The sequence below is a fragment of the Bos taurus genome, chromosome 6 (genome assembly GCF_002263795.3).
Source record: "Bos taurus isolate L1 Dominette 01449 registration number 42190680 breed Hereford chromosome 6, ARS-UCD2.0, whole genome shotgun sequence".
NCBI classification, from domain to species: Eukaryota; Metazoa; Chordata; class Mammalia; order Artiodactyla; family Bovidae; genus Bos; species Bos taurus.
In genome coordinates, this window is record NC_037333.1 from 43,414,715 (window position 1) to 43,433,008 (window position 18,294).

At 36.8% G+C, this 18,294-nt stretch overlaps 1 protein-coding gene across 12 annotated transcripts in view; it reads right to left on the reverse strand.

Annotated features, from left to right (window-relative positions):
• Nucleotides 1–18,294, reverse strand: part of PPARGC1A (PPARG coactivator 1 alpha) — a 714,770-nt gene that overhangs the window by 34,252 nt on the left and 662,224 nt on the right. For all 12 annotated transcript variants that reach the window (XR_009494753.1, NM_177945.3, XM_059887361.1 and 9 more), the window contains 5 exon segments: nt 7,268–7,462; nt 5,328–5,450; nt 4,264–4,468; nt 327–372; nt 144–217 (listed from right to left, as the gene is read on the reverse strand). Coding sequence is in view for 11 of the 12 variants with exons in the window: in NM_177945.3 (NP_808814.1) it covers nt 144–217; nt 327–372; nt 4,264–4,468; nt 5,328–5,450; nt 7,268–7,462 (643 nt within the window). In the remaining variant the exon portion in view is untranslated.

Here is an 18,294-nt window from a genome sequence, read left to right on the forward strand (position 1 = left end):
TATTTATAGATAACTTCTTGTTCAATGTTGTTTATACTCTTAGTTAATTTCATTAATTGCATAGAGACTATACTCTTGTTTAATATACATTTCACATACACACTCATCCATTCAAAAAGATCCAAATGAAATGTAAGGCTTACCTGCAGTTCCAGAGAGTTCCACACTTAAGGTTCGTTCAATAGTCTTGTTCTCAAATGGGGAACCCTTGGGGTCACTGGAAGATATGGCACATTTATAAAAACAAACTGAAATGGAGTTGCTGTAGCCAAATGTATTAGAACCCCCTTCCCTTTCTGAAAATGGTTACATTTCTTAATACTTACTTTGGTGACTCTGGGGTCAGAGGAAGAGATAAAGTTGTTGGTTTGGCTAAAGGAAAAAAAAGGAAACTAATTATGAAATATTGAGTGTTTTTCTGATTTGGTTTGTTTCTACAACAGTCAAGTTGGAAACTGGAAACAGGAAAACTAAAGTAAGGAAATCCCTGAATATTGGATCAAAGTCAGACAACAGTCCATTATGCTAAAACAAATTCCAAACAACATTTGCATCAGTAAACTATCATTTGAAAACATATGAAAACAGAATTTTCCCCCAAATGTAGCATCACTGTTAAGGATACAAAATTTGCATAAGACCATCAGAGAAAAATAATGTTTTCTATTTTAATTTGGAATATAGTACACGGTTTGTTTAGACACGAAAACAGCAGAGTAACTACAAGACGACAGAACGTTATGAATATTCAGTTGATTTTTCTCCTAAAATGTATAATTTTATATCTATCTCTGAGAATAGGTTATTTCTATGAGGCCAAACTCCCTCAATAACCATTCTATTTGCTGAAAATTAATTGAGAGAACATGACAAATTATAAACACTGACCCAAATAGTTTAAAAGGGTTCAGATCCCCAAATCTGATAGACAACGAAAGTAAAAATAATGTTTATCAGTTGAGAGACCTATAGATTTGCAAAGAGAGCTCATCTACTTCTTTTGATGTTTCCTGAGTCTTACCTCCTACAGGAGGCATTTCCCAATTATGAAGGGTGGAGTAAGAATCTTCTCACTCCAAAATTTCAATTGCTTCTCCTTGGCAGTCTTGTATTTTGAACAGAAGGAGGAGAAAACTGGTGAGAAACGTACTTGGGGTATACATCCACATATTATGTGTGTGTGTATATATATATATGCTTATCTATAAAGATATATTTATATGTATGTAGGTTTTGTCATTTTTTCTCATTAAAATAACTACTTTCAAAAGGTCAAGAGGTAGTCATTTATGTAATGAAAATCATGGACTTGAAACCAAAAAGGTCTTTAGAATAAACTTTCTTATTTTATGGATGAAAAACTTGAGACCTAAGATGCTTAATGATATTTCCAGGGCCATAAAACTAGTTACTGGCAGAGTTGGGCCCAGAATATGTTTTCCTTCTCCTATTATCAAAAAGAATTGTATTCAGTAGATATTAAAACAAATTAATCAACCTCAGTAATTAAGGTCCCTTGAAATGTGAAAATATTATTTATGTCTAAATTAGGTTGAAATTAGATACTTTACTTGGACAAATAGGATTTACATATTTAATTTGTAGATTTAAAATTCATTTTCAAGCAACTGCATGTTTATCATCTATCCAGTGCGCATCCAGAAATATGAAGCTAACGCAAATTAGGTGCGCTGATTGATCGGCTTTTTCAGATATACCAATAAACTAACTGATTTGACATTAATTTTTTAGTATATCTGATATAAAGAGCCATTCAAAAAGAACACATTTATGAAGGAACTTTACCAACTTCTCTGGTGCTCAATGAATAATTAAGATGACCTATACAGGTTCTACACAAATATCACCAGGTATGAACTATGTGCTGTCACACAATGATGTGCATTGTAAATAAGTTGCTGAAATTTCAGTTTTCAGGGTTTAGGGTAATGTTCAAAGGAAGATTCCCAAAATTCTGATAGGTGGGAACAAGTAAAGCCTATGGCAATGGAAGGAGATGGACAGGAAGTGGTCATATGTCATGAGACAAAATGCAACCAGCAGATGAGGGCCACAGCAAGGATATAGCTTCAAGAATCCACCCCCAAAATAAGCCCACGCTTACAAAAACTACCAAGTGCTGACTTGCTTTATTGAAAGTTTAACCACACTGTTCCAATGACTGGAAGACCAGGGACTCTGAGATCCTTGAGGACAGGAATGAATCTTTTTCATGGAGATTATGATATTTTTGATGAATGAATGATTGCATTAAAAGAACAAATGGGCCCCCACAATTGCCAAAGTCCAGACCATTATACTAAGGAAGTAAGCTTGATGCGCAACAGTACAGAGAGCACACGTGAAGCTAGCGTGAAAAAATGACAATACATTCAGTAAGGAAACCTCAGAAAGTTCTCTTAGCTATTGTCTCTAATCATTCATATATGTTCTATATTAAAATTCTGAATCATAAATATCCCCTGAAACTCAGCATTTATATCCTATTGGTTTTTAAACAATCAGCCATAGCTACATGTTTGTTTTCTTTTAGACCTTAAGTAACTACAGGAATTTTTTTTTTTTTTTTTGGTTAATAAGCTTTGTTCTGCTCTGAGCTAGCTACACTTTTGCTGCCACACCACAGAAATATACCTTATATAAAAAAAAAAAAACCTACATACAGCAGGTCTCATCCAAAGAATATATCCTTCAAAGGCCAATTTAATTTCTCACTGCCATGGTTTGTAACAGATTACAGTAATATTTAGTGGTGTATGGATTGACAAAGTTTTAAAACCCTCAAAATCCAAAAGGACCAACTGGACAAAAGAAAAAAAAAGGAAACAACAGAAAACCCCACACACACTTCAGAGCATGTGCTGCTGGACTAGGTTCACTCACTAAAGGGTTGTAGCAAGTTTGCGGCTTCAAATTCAGCTCTAGAAAATGAATGCATGACCAGGACCAGGACCAGGCAGAGACTAGTCCAGAAAGTCCTTCAATTCAGGGCCTAGAATCCCACAGCACAGTTGGTCCTGAGCTAAGAAAACTGTTCCAGTGCATGCGTTTGAGAAGCCAATCAGGGAGAAGCAAGCTAAGAGACTATGGTTCATTTTGATAAGTATATTTCCTTGAACTGATAGAAAGGGATGGACAGTGATTTCAAGATATCCACCAGGGAAAACCTAATTAAGAGCCAATTAAAAATATTAAAAGAATATGAAAATCCCAGGCTTATGGTGAAGTAGGAATGAGAGAGGGAAATTCAAAACACTGGGAAAGAAAAGATGTATTAAAAGCAGCAGCAACAGCATACCTGTATGAAATAATCATGGTTCAAAACAGGGATCAGGGGCTACCACTCTGCAGCTGGAAGGGGAATTGGGGAAACAGAAGGAAGAAAAAGAGGTGGATGTTTATAATTGCTATTTTAGAATGTGTCTACTTCCACTACAAAGTCAGAGGAACAGATAATGTGGAAGTTAATATATTAAAGGAACAGCAACTTTCTATGAGCTCTCTTTGGGCCTCTACAACTAGAATACTTTTAGGGAAGACACCAAAAATAAAGAAAATTTTATATTTGCCAACAGAAATTTTCCCCAAATCACCCTGATCTGCTCAGGAGCATCAGCTTTTCAGTAATGTATGGGGACAATAGAAGTCAACCCAGATGTTTAGTATATAAGCAATATATTTTTAAATAGAAAGAAAAAATTTGAAATATCCAGGAATTTCCAAATTGACACTTACAAAATAAAATGTGTGAGTACGCCATGTAGTCTAAAAATAGAATGTACATCATAACTGGGAGTGACTGCCTAAGTACTATTTGCTATTTCTTAAAGTATAAACAGCAATCAACAGTGCCTCATTTTTTCCCCCATTATTGGAAGGGAAAAAAATAAAAGCTTTTTCATGAATTGGTTAGCCCAGCTTGCTCAGAACTTCAGTTATCTCAGCAATTCAGAGATTCCTACAAACCACACCTGATGTTGCAATTCCCTCTGCACCCCATCTCCCACAACCTGGCTATTATTTCAGGAGCCTTTTGGTGATTGTGAATTGGGCTGCATTTCAGCTGAATAGGATATGTTCAAGGAAGGATTTATTTTTCCTCCTATCATAAGGTGTTGAACTCTCTGTCAAGAGAGACACCGATGGAACAGAAGCCTGAAGTTTGGGTGTCCTCAGCCTGGAGCAGGTTTGCTCTGCCCTCACCACCCTTACCAGCAGTGGGTGTTCAGGGGTCCAACCTACCTTGTAGATGTTGTGTCTGCGATTGTGTGTGGGCCTTCTTTTTGGAGGTGCATTTGTCTCTGCTGCTGTTCCGGTTCTCTGTGGGTTTGGTGTGAGGAGGGTCATCATTTGTGGTCAGATACTTGAGAAGCTCTGAGCACGGACGTCTTTGTGGCTTTTGCTGTTGACAAATGCTCTTCGCTTTATTGCTCCATGAATTCTCGGTCTTAAAAACAAGGCATAAAGAAAGGGAAAATTAGTGAACTGAACCTTATCAAAATGGATATAGGTTTTCTGAAGAGATGAGATTTTCAATGAAGTGTTCAGTCTAAGTGTACTAGATCTATGAGCTGTGAATAATTGTTTGCAGAACAAGGAAAGAAAATTACATTTAAAATTCCTAAATGACATTTATACAGCTTTTTATTTCATTTCTCCTACATTTCAATGTTCCTACTCAGCAACATGTAACTAACAAGACCCTACAGCGCCTTTACTGTGAATAAAAAAAAAAAAAAAGCTGGCTTAAACCTTAATTTGCCACTGATTGCCAGAGCCCAGTATTCACAATTCTCTTAAGTACCCCTTAACGCTCCGTTTTCACTCACAGTGAATGGCAAGACAAACATTGTTTAATACAGCCCGCTAACTGAATTATGTCATTGCCAGCATTCCATCCAATTAATGGCAGAGATAGATCTTTTGTGGTGATTCCTGAGCAATCTTTCTCAGGTTAGACAGCTGGCAAAATGGCACTGCAGCATCTTAAAGACACTCATAGATGATACCAACCTATCAGCAAACTTTATTGTAGCCCACGCTGCTGCATGTATTAATAAAATAGGCATGAAGTAACAGATGGTAGAACTTGCATTTCAATTGTCCAAAGACAAAGCATCAGTGAACTCTTCCTAGTTTCAAATAGCTAGACTACTGCTTTTGGAGACCCATTTTATAATGTTTCACCATTATGAAGTCTCTGCAGGATTCCAGCTGAATTAATACATAGAATCCTATTGTTTATAGCTTTAAGCAAAACCTCCTTGTGACTTCCCCTCCTGTATTAAAAAACTTTACAATTGTACCTTAACAACTGCAGGGTTTGTTCTGATCCTGTGATTATGGTTTGCATGGTTCTGGGTACTGAGGCCACTGCATTCATTATAACTTAGCTGAGTGTTGGCTGGTGCCAGTAAGAGCTTCTTAAGCTAGAAACATATCCAGAAGGAGGGAAAGCGAGAAAAGTTAGGCATCTTTTAAGCATGAGAATAAGCTACTAAAACTTTAATCTTAAAGTTAATTATAATTACAAAAATGGATTCACTCTAATCACAGAACACCTTAGCACAATAGCAGTAAAGGAAACTAATTTTTTAAAAATTAGAAAAATGGGTATTACACTACCAATTGTGAAAGTATTACTGTTTGCCACATTTAAAACTTAGCTGTGTCTACCTTAATTTTTCTTTAGATAAAACAAGGCAAAAGAATCTTCCTAAAAAGATTCCAAATACCTATGAGGTGAGAAAAGCTGCTTTGATAAATCAAGGCTAGGGGGTGTGTGTGCATTTTCCCCTCAATAACCCAAATGATTCAAATACCAATAAATGAAAGATTCTGTGGTGCTTTAAATCATGTTTTTCAAATAAGCATAAAACACTACTGATTCAAATAATATTTGGGCTAAAAGAGCAAGTTTCACTAAAAAGGATTTTTAAGAAGGTAGAGTCCTGGACTGTAGATCAGGAGATGTGGGTTTTGGCTTAGGCAAAACATTTCCTCTCTCTTGACCTCTGTCTCTTCATTTGATTCACTGGCCTTCCAGGACCTCCCTGCTGGGACACGCAGTACGACTCTGAGTCAACAACCCCTCCCAGTTGAAACCATGGTGTAGATGGAAATGATTGGGGATTATTATAAAGAAATCAGAGCACTAGAGAGCAAAGCCAGTGCCACTGACACAAAGAAAAATTGGGAGATACATACGTTATCATTGTTTATAAGACAGTCTCCTCCAGACCAGAAATCTCAAAATGCAAAGGAATATAAATAGAGTCTCATAGCTTTATATGGAATGCTTTTAACATTTAAAAACTTAGAGATGGGAGAGAAACAACAACTATAAGGCAGGCCAAAGCACATTATTAAAGTTTGCAGAATGACATTTCATAATTTACATTATGTGCTCTTACATCAGATTTATGGCAAGTGACAAATGGCTACCATAGCTGAGAAGGTAAACTGTGTCTTAGAACTAATAAAATCCTGGTTGAGCTCTGCCTTGAAAAGAAAATTCACTCTTCATTGCTAACAAATCCACTCTTCATTGCCTACCATAAATTTGGGAAACTTAGGTTGCAAATGTGCTATTATTTTCCAATCTTCATAAGAATTATGGATGCAAAGCCTTAAAATATTGCATGTTCTTTGATCTACCCTCTATTTCTAAAATAATATGCATGAGAATAAAACTACAAATATATCAATTATCATGCAATTTATGATCATGAAAAAAAATAGGAAAAAGACTAAATAACCAACCATAAGGGATTGCTTAATGAATTGGTTCATCTCTGAACAATAAAATACTATGCAACCATTCAAAACTATGCATCTATTTAAAATTCCCGAACATGCTCATGATACATCTTAAAACAAGAGGAGATTTTGATCCTTTTTGATATTAGAAGCTATTTGAAATTACAGGTGAACTTTCTGTCTATTCTTTTAGTCATCTACATTTTTGAAGTTTCTAACCACAAACATAAATAATACTAAGACATCAAAACCTACAAATAAACAGCAAAAGATAGTTTCAAAAAGCTGCAGTAAGACCACACAAAGTCTGTATTGTCAACAGTTTTCAACAGGGAATCACAGAATTTGCAACTCTGAGTGTGCTTGGGGATTATTTTGGCATCAGTCTAAATGAAAAATCCAAACCTTATTGTTACTACATCATACCCATGCAGCGGGTAGCCAGAGGCAACTCCAATTCCTGTTAAACAGTAGGAAGGGTTCTTACTAGAGACGGCTCTTCTGCCTCCTGAGGCGGAGGGGTGCCGTCAGGCATGGAGGAAGGACTAGCCTCATTCTCGGTGGTCACATCTCCATCTGTCAGTGCATCAAATGAGGGCAATCCGTCTTCATCCACAGGGAGACTGTCCAGTGTCTCTGTGAGGACTGCTAGCAAGTTTGCCTCATTCTCTTCATCTATCTTCTGCAAAGACAGTAAAACAGAGGAAGACATGAGTGAGTTGACACTGGGAGATGAGTAATCTATTAATCAGCATAGACTGAATATGTTTAACCAAATGAGCACATGATACATGAAATTTGGAACATTTATGCCATAACACAAAAATCACGTCCTCCTCAAATTCCAAACTCCCTTTTGGTCTGAATCATACAATCAAGTACCACCTCTACTGGATCAATCTCTGATTGTTGAGCTTTCTAATTTAGCTATTTATTATGTCTGTATTAATAATGCTAACTGTGATTCTGTCTTGTTCACAGTCATTTTTCTCATATTTATGTCTTATTTTCTTAACTAAAAGAGAAGATTTAGAGAACCTCAGGGCTTGAGAGTGTTTTACCCATTATCTACCGCAGCTTCAGACAGTGCTTCGATAGTGTTTCCGTCTCCTGTATAGCATAAGCATCAAAATGTTTAGATAATTCTCTGTTCAAACACTGCCAGAAACTCAAAGTATACCAAGAGAAACTATATACTTTCCATGGTTTCATTTATAATTTCATCACTGAACACTCCAGTCATTTATTTCTCTCCTTGACATCTTCCTCAACTTTAGTCATAAATCTATAATTGCCTACTGGACATTTCTACCTGATAAGAGGTTCCTTGTCTCAAAATTCAAACTAAGGATTTTTCTTGGGGGGAAAAAAAAAAAAACTTGCTGTTTCTCTTGACTTTCTGGGTTTGTATAATAATTCTACAGATCCTTAACTCTGGAACTACCCTGAATCCTCTTTACCTGGCCAGTCACTAAGTAGGGTCTTATTTGTAGCATATCTCAAACACATTCATTTCTTAAGACCAAGGGTACTTTCTAGGGCAATGTTCCTTCCAACAGGGGCTCTTGCAAATATAAATTGAACTCATTTTCCCACCTGCTACACTCATTCCCACCAACACATCCTTGGAAAGCTGATTTTCAGTTATTTATTGCACAAACATTTTTGAACACCTACTATATGTCAGGGTCATGCTAGGTGTTGGAGACACAAAGAGAAATAAGACAAAACTCTGCCCCTTTGAGAACCCATCAATGGAAGGAAAGAACCTGTAAACAACATGTTATAAAAGATAATATTTGTTTATTTCAGCACTCTGTAAAAAGAAAACAACAACAACAACAAAAAAAAAACCACCTCAAGATCTTCCAAACTGGAGCTTATACACCTTGTCGATAGGGCAATGAACTATATTCTTGTGTACCTGGGTGACCAATGCCAATGCTGGGCATCCAATACAGTAAGTCACTGATTACTCGCTGAGTAATTCACTGATCTGCGTTTTTTTTGCAAAAAATATATATTGTGTAGATTATTTTCCTTTTCTTCTTTAAGCACTTCATGTTGTCCAATCTGACCTGCTTCTTAAGTCATTTTTTAAGTTCTATACACTATGACATTAACAATATCAGCTCAATTATCCCACACAGATTCTATTACAAAACGCACCTAAGCTGCTGACATCTAATGAAGCCAGCAGTGACCATACTTCCTTTCTCGCTAGCACCGAACTCCAGTTAATTGACCTGACAAAATTACAAGAATCACAGAATAAGACAGCTAATCAGAAAATCAAATTGTATTACTAGAGAAATTAGGCAGGCCTTTCTCACATATACATTCTATTTTATAGAAAAATTGTTTTCCCTCATTACTGATGAGTCTCCATCCAGGAGGAAAACTATGAACCTCTTTCTCTTTTGGATTCAAGAAGCCAAGAAGAGCAATATATGCTCATGGTAGAGTTTATTCGGCATTTTTAACACTTGTTTCCATTTCCTTAATGCCCCTGGACTTGACGTTGTGAGTTAAGTGGTTTGAGACACGCAGGGTAGAGTGACAGTTCTCTGAGTCTTTAGACTGTAGTGCAGGAGGTAAATTCTAACCAGAAGGCGTGACATGTAAACTTCAAAAAGGCACCACTTCCTTCCATAAATTGATCAATTCTTTAGAATCCAAATTGCTCAGTTGAGTAGAAAGACTTTATTGAGCATCCCCCTCACCCTCAACTCTTCTGGCCTCTGTCCACGCAACCTTAATAAAGATCATGAAATAATCTGCCCCTATTTTCTGTGGGGATCATTATCTGGTATCCAAAGATGCCAATCTCTCCCTTTTAATTTTAACTTAGATTCCCTCATGTACCAAAAACCAAATTCAGGTTATTGAACTATTCTGAATAAAACTTATATTTAAATGAAATATATTACTTAAAATCATCTCAAAATCATGAGATTTACATTAATATAAATATCTCCATATTATCTAATAAATATAGTCTTTGGAAATGTCTCAAACATACCAGACATGCTTACACACACACACACATGCACATACACACAACCACACACACATACACAGTTTAAATAAATAAATTGGACATTTTTTCCAGATAACCCAGCTTCCATAAAGGCTTATTTCACTGAAGTTCAAAAAGACCTTAGGCAAAAATAGTTAAGCATGTTTACCAATAAATGAGTAGTTTTGTTTACTCCGATTTACATTTTGTGTTTGACTTCCCAGCAATACTACAAGCCCCTATTTGCTTTCAATCACATAATACAATAGCATCTTAGTTCTATCCCTCGTGTAAACAAACCATGATAATTCCAATCAAGTCAAAATGACAAAGAACACTTAAATTAACTACTTTTCTCCAATTTCTTTAATAAGCCTGGGTGAATGTACACCAAATTCAATGGCAGAAATACTGGAGCTTGATAATGTCATAATTAATTTACAAGACATGATTAAACCACCAGCTATTTAAATTTTCCTCTCTTCTGAAACCACAATGGGAGGGAAGAGTTTGTGGAATGGAAGACTGGCATTGTGTATTTGTGTGTGTGTGTGTGTGTGTGTGTGTGTGTGTGCTGAGGTATGCTAAGTGAGTAGGCTAGTCTTAAATCAGTATGGAAAAGTGGGACTGTAATCACTATAGTCAATGTCCATTAGAAATAATTATTAAACATTTTCATTTTCTTACCATCCGTGTATATGTGTTACTCAGAGAGGTGCTCTAAGACTGTTTTGATAGAGTTGTTCTTGAATTAAGAAAGAAAAGAATGCTGTGATTTCAAATTCTGTTTTCTTTCATCAGAGCAGACTAGGAAGAAGATTTAATGACACTTTTGTGTTGAAGCTCAACAGATTATTTGAACATGTAAAGTTGAGTGGACATTATACCTTATTCTGACAATTTCAATTACTTTGACGTGAGTTTCAACAACTGAATACCCAGAGAAGGCAATGCATGTGACAAAAAGAACTCTGTTAAACAATTAATGTTGCTTTCCATTATTGCTTCAGTATAGAGCTGCCTAGTGGCTCAGCGGTAAAGAATCTGCCTGCAATGATTCAATCTATGGATAGGGAAGATCCCCTGGAAGAGGAATAGCAACCCACTACAGTATTCTTGCCTGGAGAATCCCATGGACAGAGGAGCCTGGTGGGCTACCGTCCATGAGCTCATGAAGAGTCGGACACAACTGAGGGACTAACACTTCCACTTCCACTGTTTTTATAAAAAAAATATATGGATTAGTTCCACATAACTAAAGGCAAAAAAGCAAAGAGGAGAAAAAGAGAGAGCAGATCACCAACTGGGTGGTGATCTACAGTTACACAAACAGCTCAGTCTCAGTGCAGGGCAGAAAGGCAGACATAAAAATGGGAAATAGGCAAGTGTGAGGCAATCAAGCCACAATGAAGAGTCAGACATGAGTAAGTGCACACACACACACACCCAAATCTGAAACAATGCTGTGTCATTAATAAATGGTTGTTCAGAGCAGTCAATTAAGCCAGAAAGTTCATTTCTTCTCTTTGGGATTGCGGGCCCCTATATGAATTGCACTAAGTGTGATATAATTCAAAAGGTACGGTTGAAGAAAGGTAGATTCTGCCCCCTTGCATGTCCCAAGTCACCTCAAGATTGAAATCTGGGATCCAGTATATAATATCTAGGTCTTGTTCTTTTGTGAGCCGTTGGCAAAAGGATCTTTCAACCAGTTATACATGGTGGGGCAGACAATGCATTCAACTCACCCAACTGCACACAGAGTGAATAAATCCACTAAATTAAGGAGGAGATGAGGGACTCTGAGATCCTGACACCTGAAGGGAGAAACACAGAGTGAAAACTGCATGAGGTATCCTGAATATTTTTAATGCAGGCTATTTTGGAAGGACCATGCCCTGCTTAGGATAGTAATTTTTTCCACATCTTGTAGAATTGCAATTACACTCTGCGTCCCCAGATTCTCACACTTGCTTGATCTCTGTTTGATAAAAATAGTTTAATAGCCATTTAATCACAGCTTCATTATCTTAACACTCTTAATGTGAATTAGGCCAGGAGAATTCACTCTTCCTTATTATTTAAATCATCAATAAGAAGGAAACAGTGGTGTCTTCTTATCATTCACTAATCAGTTTCGGTTCCTTAGGCACTACTGTTTACCCCAAGATCAATCTGTATGAAAGGTCACTTAACCTCTCTGAACCTCCACTTTTTTACTATATAAAATTTTGGGTTATTATCTGGCAAATTTCTATTACAGAATTTTCTGCACTCATGAGAAAAAAACACAGTTGATAGAAGTCTTAGAATTCTTAAAGAAGTTGCTCAATAAACATCTCTGGTGTATATGCCCATCATCTTGATTAGCCATATTTGAACTCCATTCTTTGAGCACGATCTACAGCCGAATCTCAGCACTGGGCCACCTTCCTCCCAAATTCCCAGCAAGATTTAGGTTTCCTTCCTGCCCCATACTGCTGATTTGGAAGCAGCTAATGAAGACAAAATTAACTCCTACTTTAAGTGAGGCCTAATTAAGAAGGGAAATCGGCTAGAGTAACATCTGGTAATGTGTTCTGAAGCCAAATATAAATGACATTTTTGGATTATCCACTATTTTGGATTATTTGTTCCACTAGACACTACCAGGAGTTGAAATAATTACATAAGAAAGTGAATTTTATGATAGATTCAGGGGCTTAAATAAGCAATACAACTGACCATAGGAGTCCCCTTCCTGAATCACCATACATAAAGTTCTGTACCTCTGTTTCACGCACAAAAAGACAAAACATTTAAATGTAACAAAGTCGGTTTTGATGTATAAAGTTTGATTCAAGATTTGCAAGAAGCTGAATTCAAAATAAAGAAAAAAGTTTTTATGAAATAAAAAATAACAATTCAGATTAAAGCCCTGAAATAGAATTTGAAGTTTTCAATTTTTTAAAAGACCACTTTACACTGGACAGATATTACTTCACTAATTGTTTATTGCACATGTCTGCTCTGAGTGGTCTGAGTCTTTGCTAAAAAGGTTGTTAAATCCCACTTTTTTTTTTGCTTCATTCATTTTTTTTTAATAAGGATAATTGCATTACAGTATTGTGTTGATTTCTACCAAACATTAACATGAGTCAGCCATAGGGAAAACCCACTTTCAAACAACTCTTTTTCCCCTCTTTTTTCTCTTTCTCTCCTCGAGTGCTCTACATTCCATGGTGATTTTTATTGCTTCTTTTACATCCAGGCATGGGTACTAACAGCATGTCTGCCCACCTTCTCACACTCCAAATTGGGCAGAATCCCCACATGGCATTTCTTATAGGTTGCTAACTGCTACCCTGTTGGATAGGAAGAGCCTCTAAAATAATCCACTAGATTTGGTTTAGCATATGGAATAAAGGATTTTGAAAATGGGATGGTCACTTGAAGGCAAGAAGAAAAAAAAAACAAAACCCTTAATCTCAAGTGTGTATGTCTAACAGAAATATAATCAAACATAGACAGTAAAGACCATCTTACATCACATCACATATTTCTTATAAAAAGTAACATTGAAGACCCATTTCTTAAAAAGAACAACAGTTTTTCTTTGGGACTAAAGTTGGCTGGGATATAAGAAATGTTTTTTATGTTTTGTATTTCAGGACCTTTGAAAAACCAGTGCTTTGGGGCCTTTCTCCTCATCTTCAGTATTTTAAAACTACTGCCTCTTTTTCTCTAAGGTGATAGGTATTTTTATGTCTTTTCCAGGATATGTTGTTTCAGGTACACAGTGTAAACAAGGACAAAGTAATATTTTTCTATTATTTAGGTATATTTTGGTAGTCTATATGAGTTCTGTATACAGTAACAGGTTGGTTTTTTTATATTGCAAATTGCATTTATTAATAGGATTTGGCACTCTAGTCATTAATAAATTTGAAAGTTTTCAGAGAACTAAATAGAAAAAAAAAAAAAAGTAACATTGAATCTGTTCATTTCTTACAAATGCCCTGTGCCCTGAGAGTTAGCTTCTTCCTCTACTTTATTACCAGGAGAGATACAATGCATACATTAGGTGCCAATATGTTTTCCCTGTCAGATGCTAAAGTTGCTGGTTGAATGATAATAGTAGCTAATAGAAAGAACACAAATTTTAATTTCACTGTCTGGGAAACTCCCCATGGACCTTCAGGTTACTTAAAATAGTGTGTCTGTAAATGTGTTTATACACACCACACCCCCAAACCATAGAAGTTTTCATCTCAAGGACATAGTTACAACAGAATCTATGTGTACATGCATCTCAACCACTTGCATGCATTCTACATATTCAACTGTTAACTGTAAGTGTATAGTCAAGGCTTGTGTTCTTCCTCCAAGTTAGACACTCTAACTAAAGAAAGCAATGAACAAAAATTGAAGTTAATTCCTATAAAAATAAAATAAGAATCAAGCTGAAATAAATACAAGCAAAACTGAAGGATTCCTTCCATAGACATATTTACACCTGTGGGAGTCCATTTAATTCCTGCTAATACTTACACTTCTATTTAAGCAGGCATAAAATGTAGGTTGACATCTGTACTTAGGCTCTATCTAACATTAGCTTATATCACATACTCACGAGTTAATAAGCATACCCTGAGCATATGGAGTTCATTATTCTGAAGAGGTCACATGAGCCAAAAGTGTAAATACAGAAGTTCAAGAGAAAGGCCTAAGAAAATCCTGTTTGATGCACTCAAAATGAGCTGATTACAGATTGGGTGGGGAGGGGGTGTTTCACGTCTATTTCTCACAGTATAAAGAAGAAGTAGCTGGGTGGTGCCATTGAGCAGGAGGTCTAATCGATTGAAAAAGAGCTGCTAAGGCATTCCATTTGTCCTCAAATTTAAACCAATAGAGAAACTGGGCAGATTTAAAAGAACACCAGATTAGAAGTCATAAGAATGGATCCTAGTCCCATTGTACCCTTAGTGAGCTGTGTGGCTTCAAGTCAAACAACTCAGTTCTGGCTACCCTGCACATGCTAGTTCCTGTTTTCACCCTTGCCACTGCCACTCCATCCCAATAGTTCATTCTCAACCCAGAAGACAGTGATCCTAATAAAACCTAAGTCTTCTCTTGACCCAGTTTTGACCAAGCCCTCCAAGGCTTCTCACGACTCTAAGAAAAAGAGTTGAAGTTTTGAGAGTGCCTTACTAGCCTAAAATCACCATATAATTTATCATATAAGCCAGAACACTTTTGAGAGTGAGTGGGTGCCATCAACAACCAATCACCAGACTATTGCAGGCTAACTAAGATGCATGGTTGGTTACCCTATATTAGATCTACATCATCTGACACTCTCAATACCCCTCATCTATCAGGCTGACTCCTTTCCAAACACTCTGAATTCCTTGCTTAGACCACAAAAATGCCAGGCATTCCCTCGCCAAAAGGCTCTGCACCTGCCATTTCCCCTTTCTAGAAGGCTCTTCTGCCAGATGGCCACATGCATTGGCCCCCTTTATCCCCTTCAGTTCAGTTCAGTTCAGTCAGTCATGTCCGACTCTTTGAGACCCCGTGAATCGCAGCACGCCAGGCCTCCCTGTCCATTACCAACTCCCTGAGTTCACTGAGACTCACGTCCATCAAGTCAGTGATGCCATCCAGCCATCTCATCCTCTGTCGTCCCCTTCTCCTCCTGCCCCCAATCCCTCCCAGCATCAGAGTCTTTTCCACTGAGTCAACTCTTCGCGTGAGGTGACCAAAGTACTGGAGTTTCAGCTTTAGCATCATTCCTTCCAAAGAAATCCCAGGGCTGATCTCCTTCAGAATGGACTTTATCCCCTTAATTATACTCAAATGTCACCCTCCCAACTAGTCCAAACACATTCTATCCACCTCCCCATTTTTTTTTATTGAAACTTACTTCTATAACTCAATATATATTTTAACAACTACTTTTCATGGTCTTTTTAAAATAGAAGCCCTGAAAGGTCTATCTGATTGCAACTGACATGTGGCATATAGTAGATGCTTAATAAAAATGAAATGAGCAACAACTAAAAATCTCTAACCAGTCCTAAGACTATAATGTGACTTTTTATCCTCCTTTTGTTTTGCCATTGTTGTATCCTCTGTAATTCCCACCTCTTTTCATTCCCAGAATATTTGTCTTATTAATAATGCTTATCTAAATCTTTATTTGAAATTAGCTTCCATTTATTTCTCATGCATTTTTTGTAGATCAATATTTTGTAAAGGAAAGTGTTGAGATGGGTCTTGAAAATGTAGAAATTTAATCTCACCAATTCTGGTGTTTGGAAAGATACTGGAATGCATTATTAAACAATTAATCTGCACATATCTCAAAAGATGCAGGAGAAAAATCATGCCAGTCCAACTATCTATTCATGCAGGAAGCATCAGGCTCACTAATCAGGAGAAAACAGATAATATAATCTATCTGGACGACAGTGAGTTTCTTTATTCTATACCTTATAACATACTCATCTGGGAATATATATTTAACCAGAGGGTTTTTCAAACTGTGTTCCACGGAACCCTTGATATGCATACAGTTACTGCAAGAATTGATTGTAAATATCATAGTGTATGATATATTCTACATAATTGATTTCATATGCAAATATAACTAATTCACTTTCAGAAAGCAATATGCACACTTAATTGTGCTATTTATCTTATCATAAACACAGTGAAGACCACCACTGACTTAACCTGCCAAGTTGAATCATTTGGTGTTGGTCTTAAGATTTAAAAATATCTTCAGATGTGCATGTGAGCACAACTTTACAATCTTTACATCTTTACAAAACCTTTACAAATATTCCTTTCTGTGAAGTAGGGTTTTCTCAATCTTCATCAATCAAAAAAATGTACAAAATAATCAGTTGCCAAGATTGCCATAAGAGCCTTATCTTCTACCCCAACTTCACTTTTTAATGTTCATTTAAATAGTGTCAAAAATATTATGACATATACATATTATTTTGATTTTTAAAAATAGTAAACACCAGCTGACCTTTACTGAGTGCTTTCCATGTTCCTGGGGCTGAGTTAATTTTTTTATGCTTATTATTTCATTTAAATCAATATTAACCCTATTAGTAGCCCAACGCTCACATGACTAATGAGCAGCAGATGTGTACATCAAACCAGATATATCTAATAAAAGCTGGTTCTCTTTCTCTTCTTTATATGTTGGAATTTTATGGAAGAAATTATTAGAACAAAAATGAACATGGGCATGGGCTAATCTAATCTACACTCACATTAGGGGATATAAAATGAGTTGAAAAGACATATCAGTTAATTATCAACAGTTAAGAACTAAGATGAAGAAATGCAGCTACATCCCATGAAGAGAGTGGCCTTCCATGCAGAAAGAGGTTTCGCTGTGATTGCTTCTTACTATCTATTGCTCAGCCAATGTTACTGACTATCTTTTGTCCTACTGGGTGCGATTTGCTCTTCTGTTAGAATGGTCTCCCCTTTACCCTTCATTTTTTTCATATCTCTGTTTCCCACCTCAAAGCCTATTATAAATGGTCCCTCTTTCAGTTAAGTTCAGTTCAGTTGCTCAGTCGTGTCTGACTCTTTGCAACCCCATGGACCACAGCACGCCAGGCCTCCCTGTCCATCACCAACTCCTAGAGTTTACCCAAACTCATGTCCATCGAGTTGGTGATGCCATCCAACCATCTCATTCCTCTGTCGTCCCCTTCTCCTCCTGCCTTCAGTCTTTCCTAGCATCAGTGTCTTTTCAAATAAGTCAGCTCTTCACATCAGGTGGCCAAAGTATTGGAGTTTCAGCTTCAACATCAGTCCTTTCAATAAACACTCAGGACTGATCTCCTTTAGGATGGACTGGTTGGATCTCCTTGCAGTCCAAGGGATTCTCAAGAGTTTTCTCCAACACCACAGTTCAAAAGCATCAATTCTTTGGTGCTCAGCTTTCTTATAGCCCAACTCTCACATCCATACATGACTACTGGCAAAACCATAGCTTTGACTAGATGGACCTTTGTTGGCAAAGTAATGTCTCTGCTTTTGAATATGCTGTCTCAGTTGGTCATAATTTCCTTCCAAGAAGTAAGCATCTTTTAATTTCATGGCTACAGTCACCATCTGCAGTGATTTTGGAGCCCAAAAAGTAAAGTCAGCCACTGTTTCCACTGTTTTCCCATCTTTTTGCCATGAAGTGATGGGACCGGATGCCATGATCTTAGTTTTCTGAATGTTGAGTTTTAAGCCAACTTTTTCACTCTCCTTTCACTTTCATCAAGAGGCTCTTTAGTTCTTCTTCACTTTCTGTCCCTCTTTAATAAAAAGTTTTTCAACAACTCCAACTGATACTGGTATATTCAAGCCTTTATAAAAAAAGCTGGGTCCCTGGATAGAGATACAGATTTCTGGACCCCATTAGATACCACCAAATCAGAGTATCTAGATTAGAGTTTCTCAGCTTCGGCACTATTGGATCAGACCATTCTTTG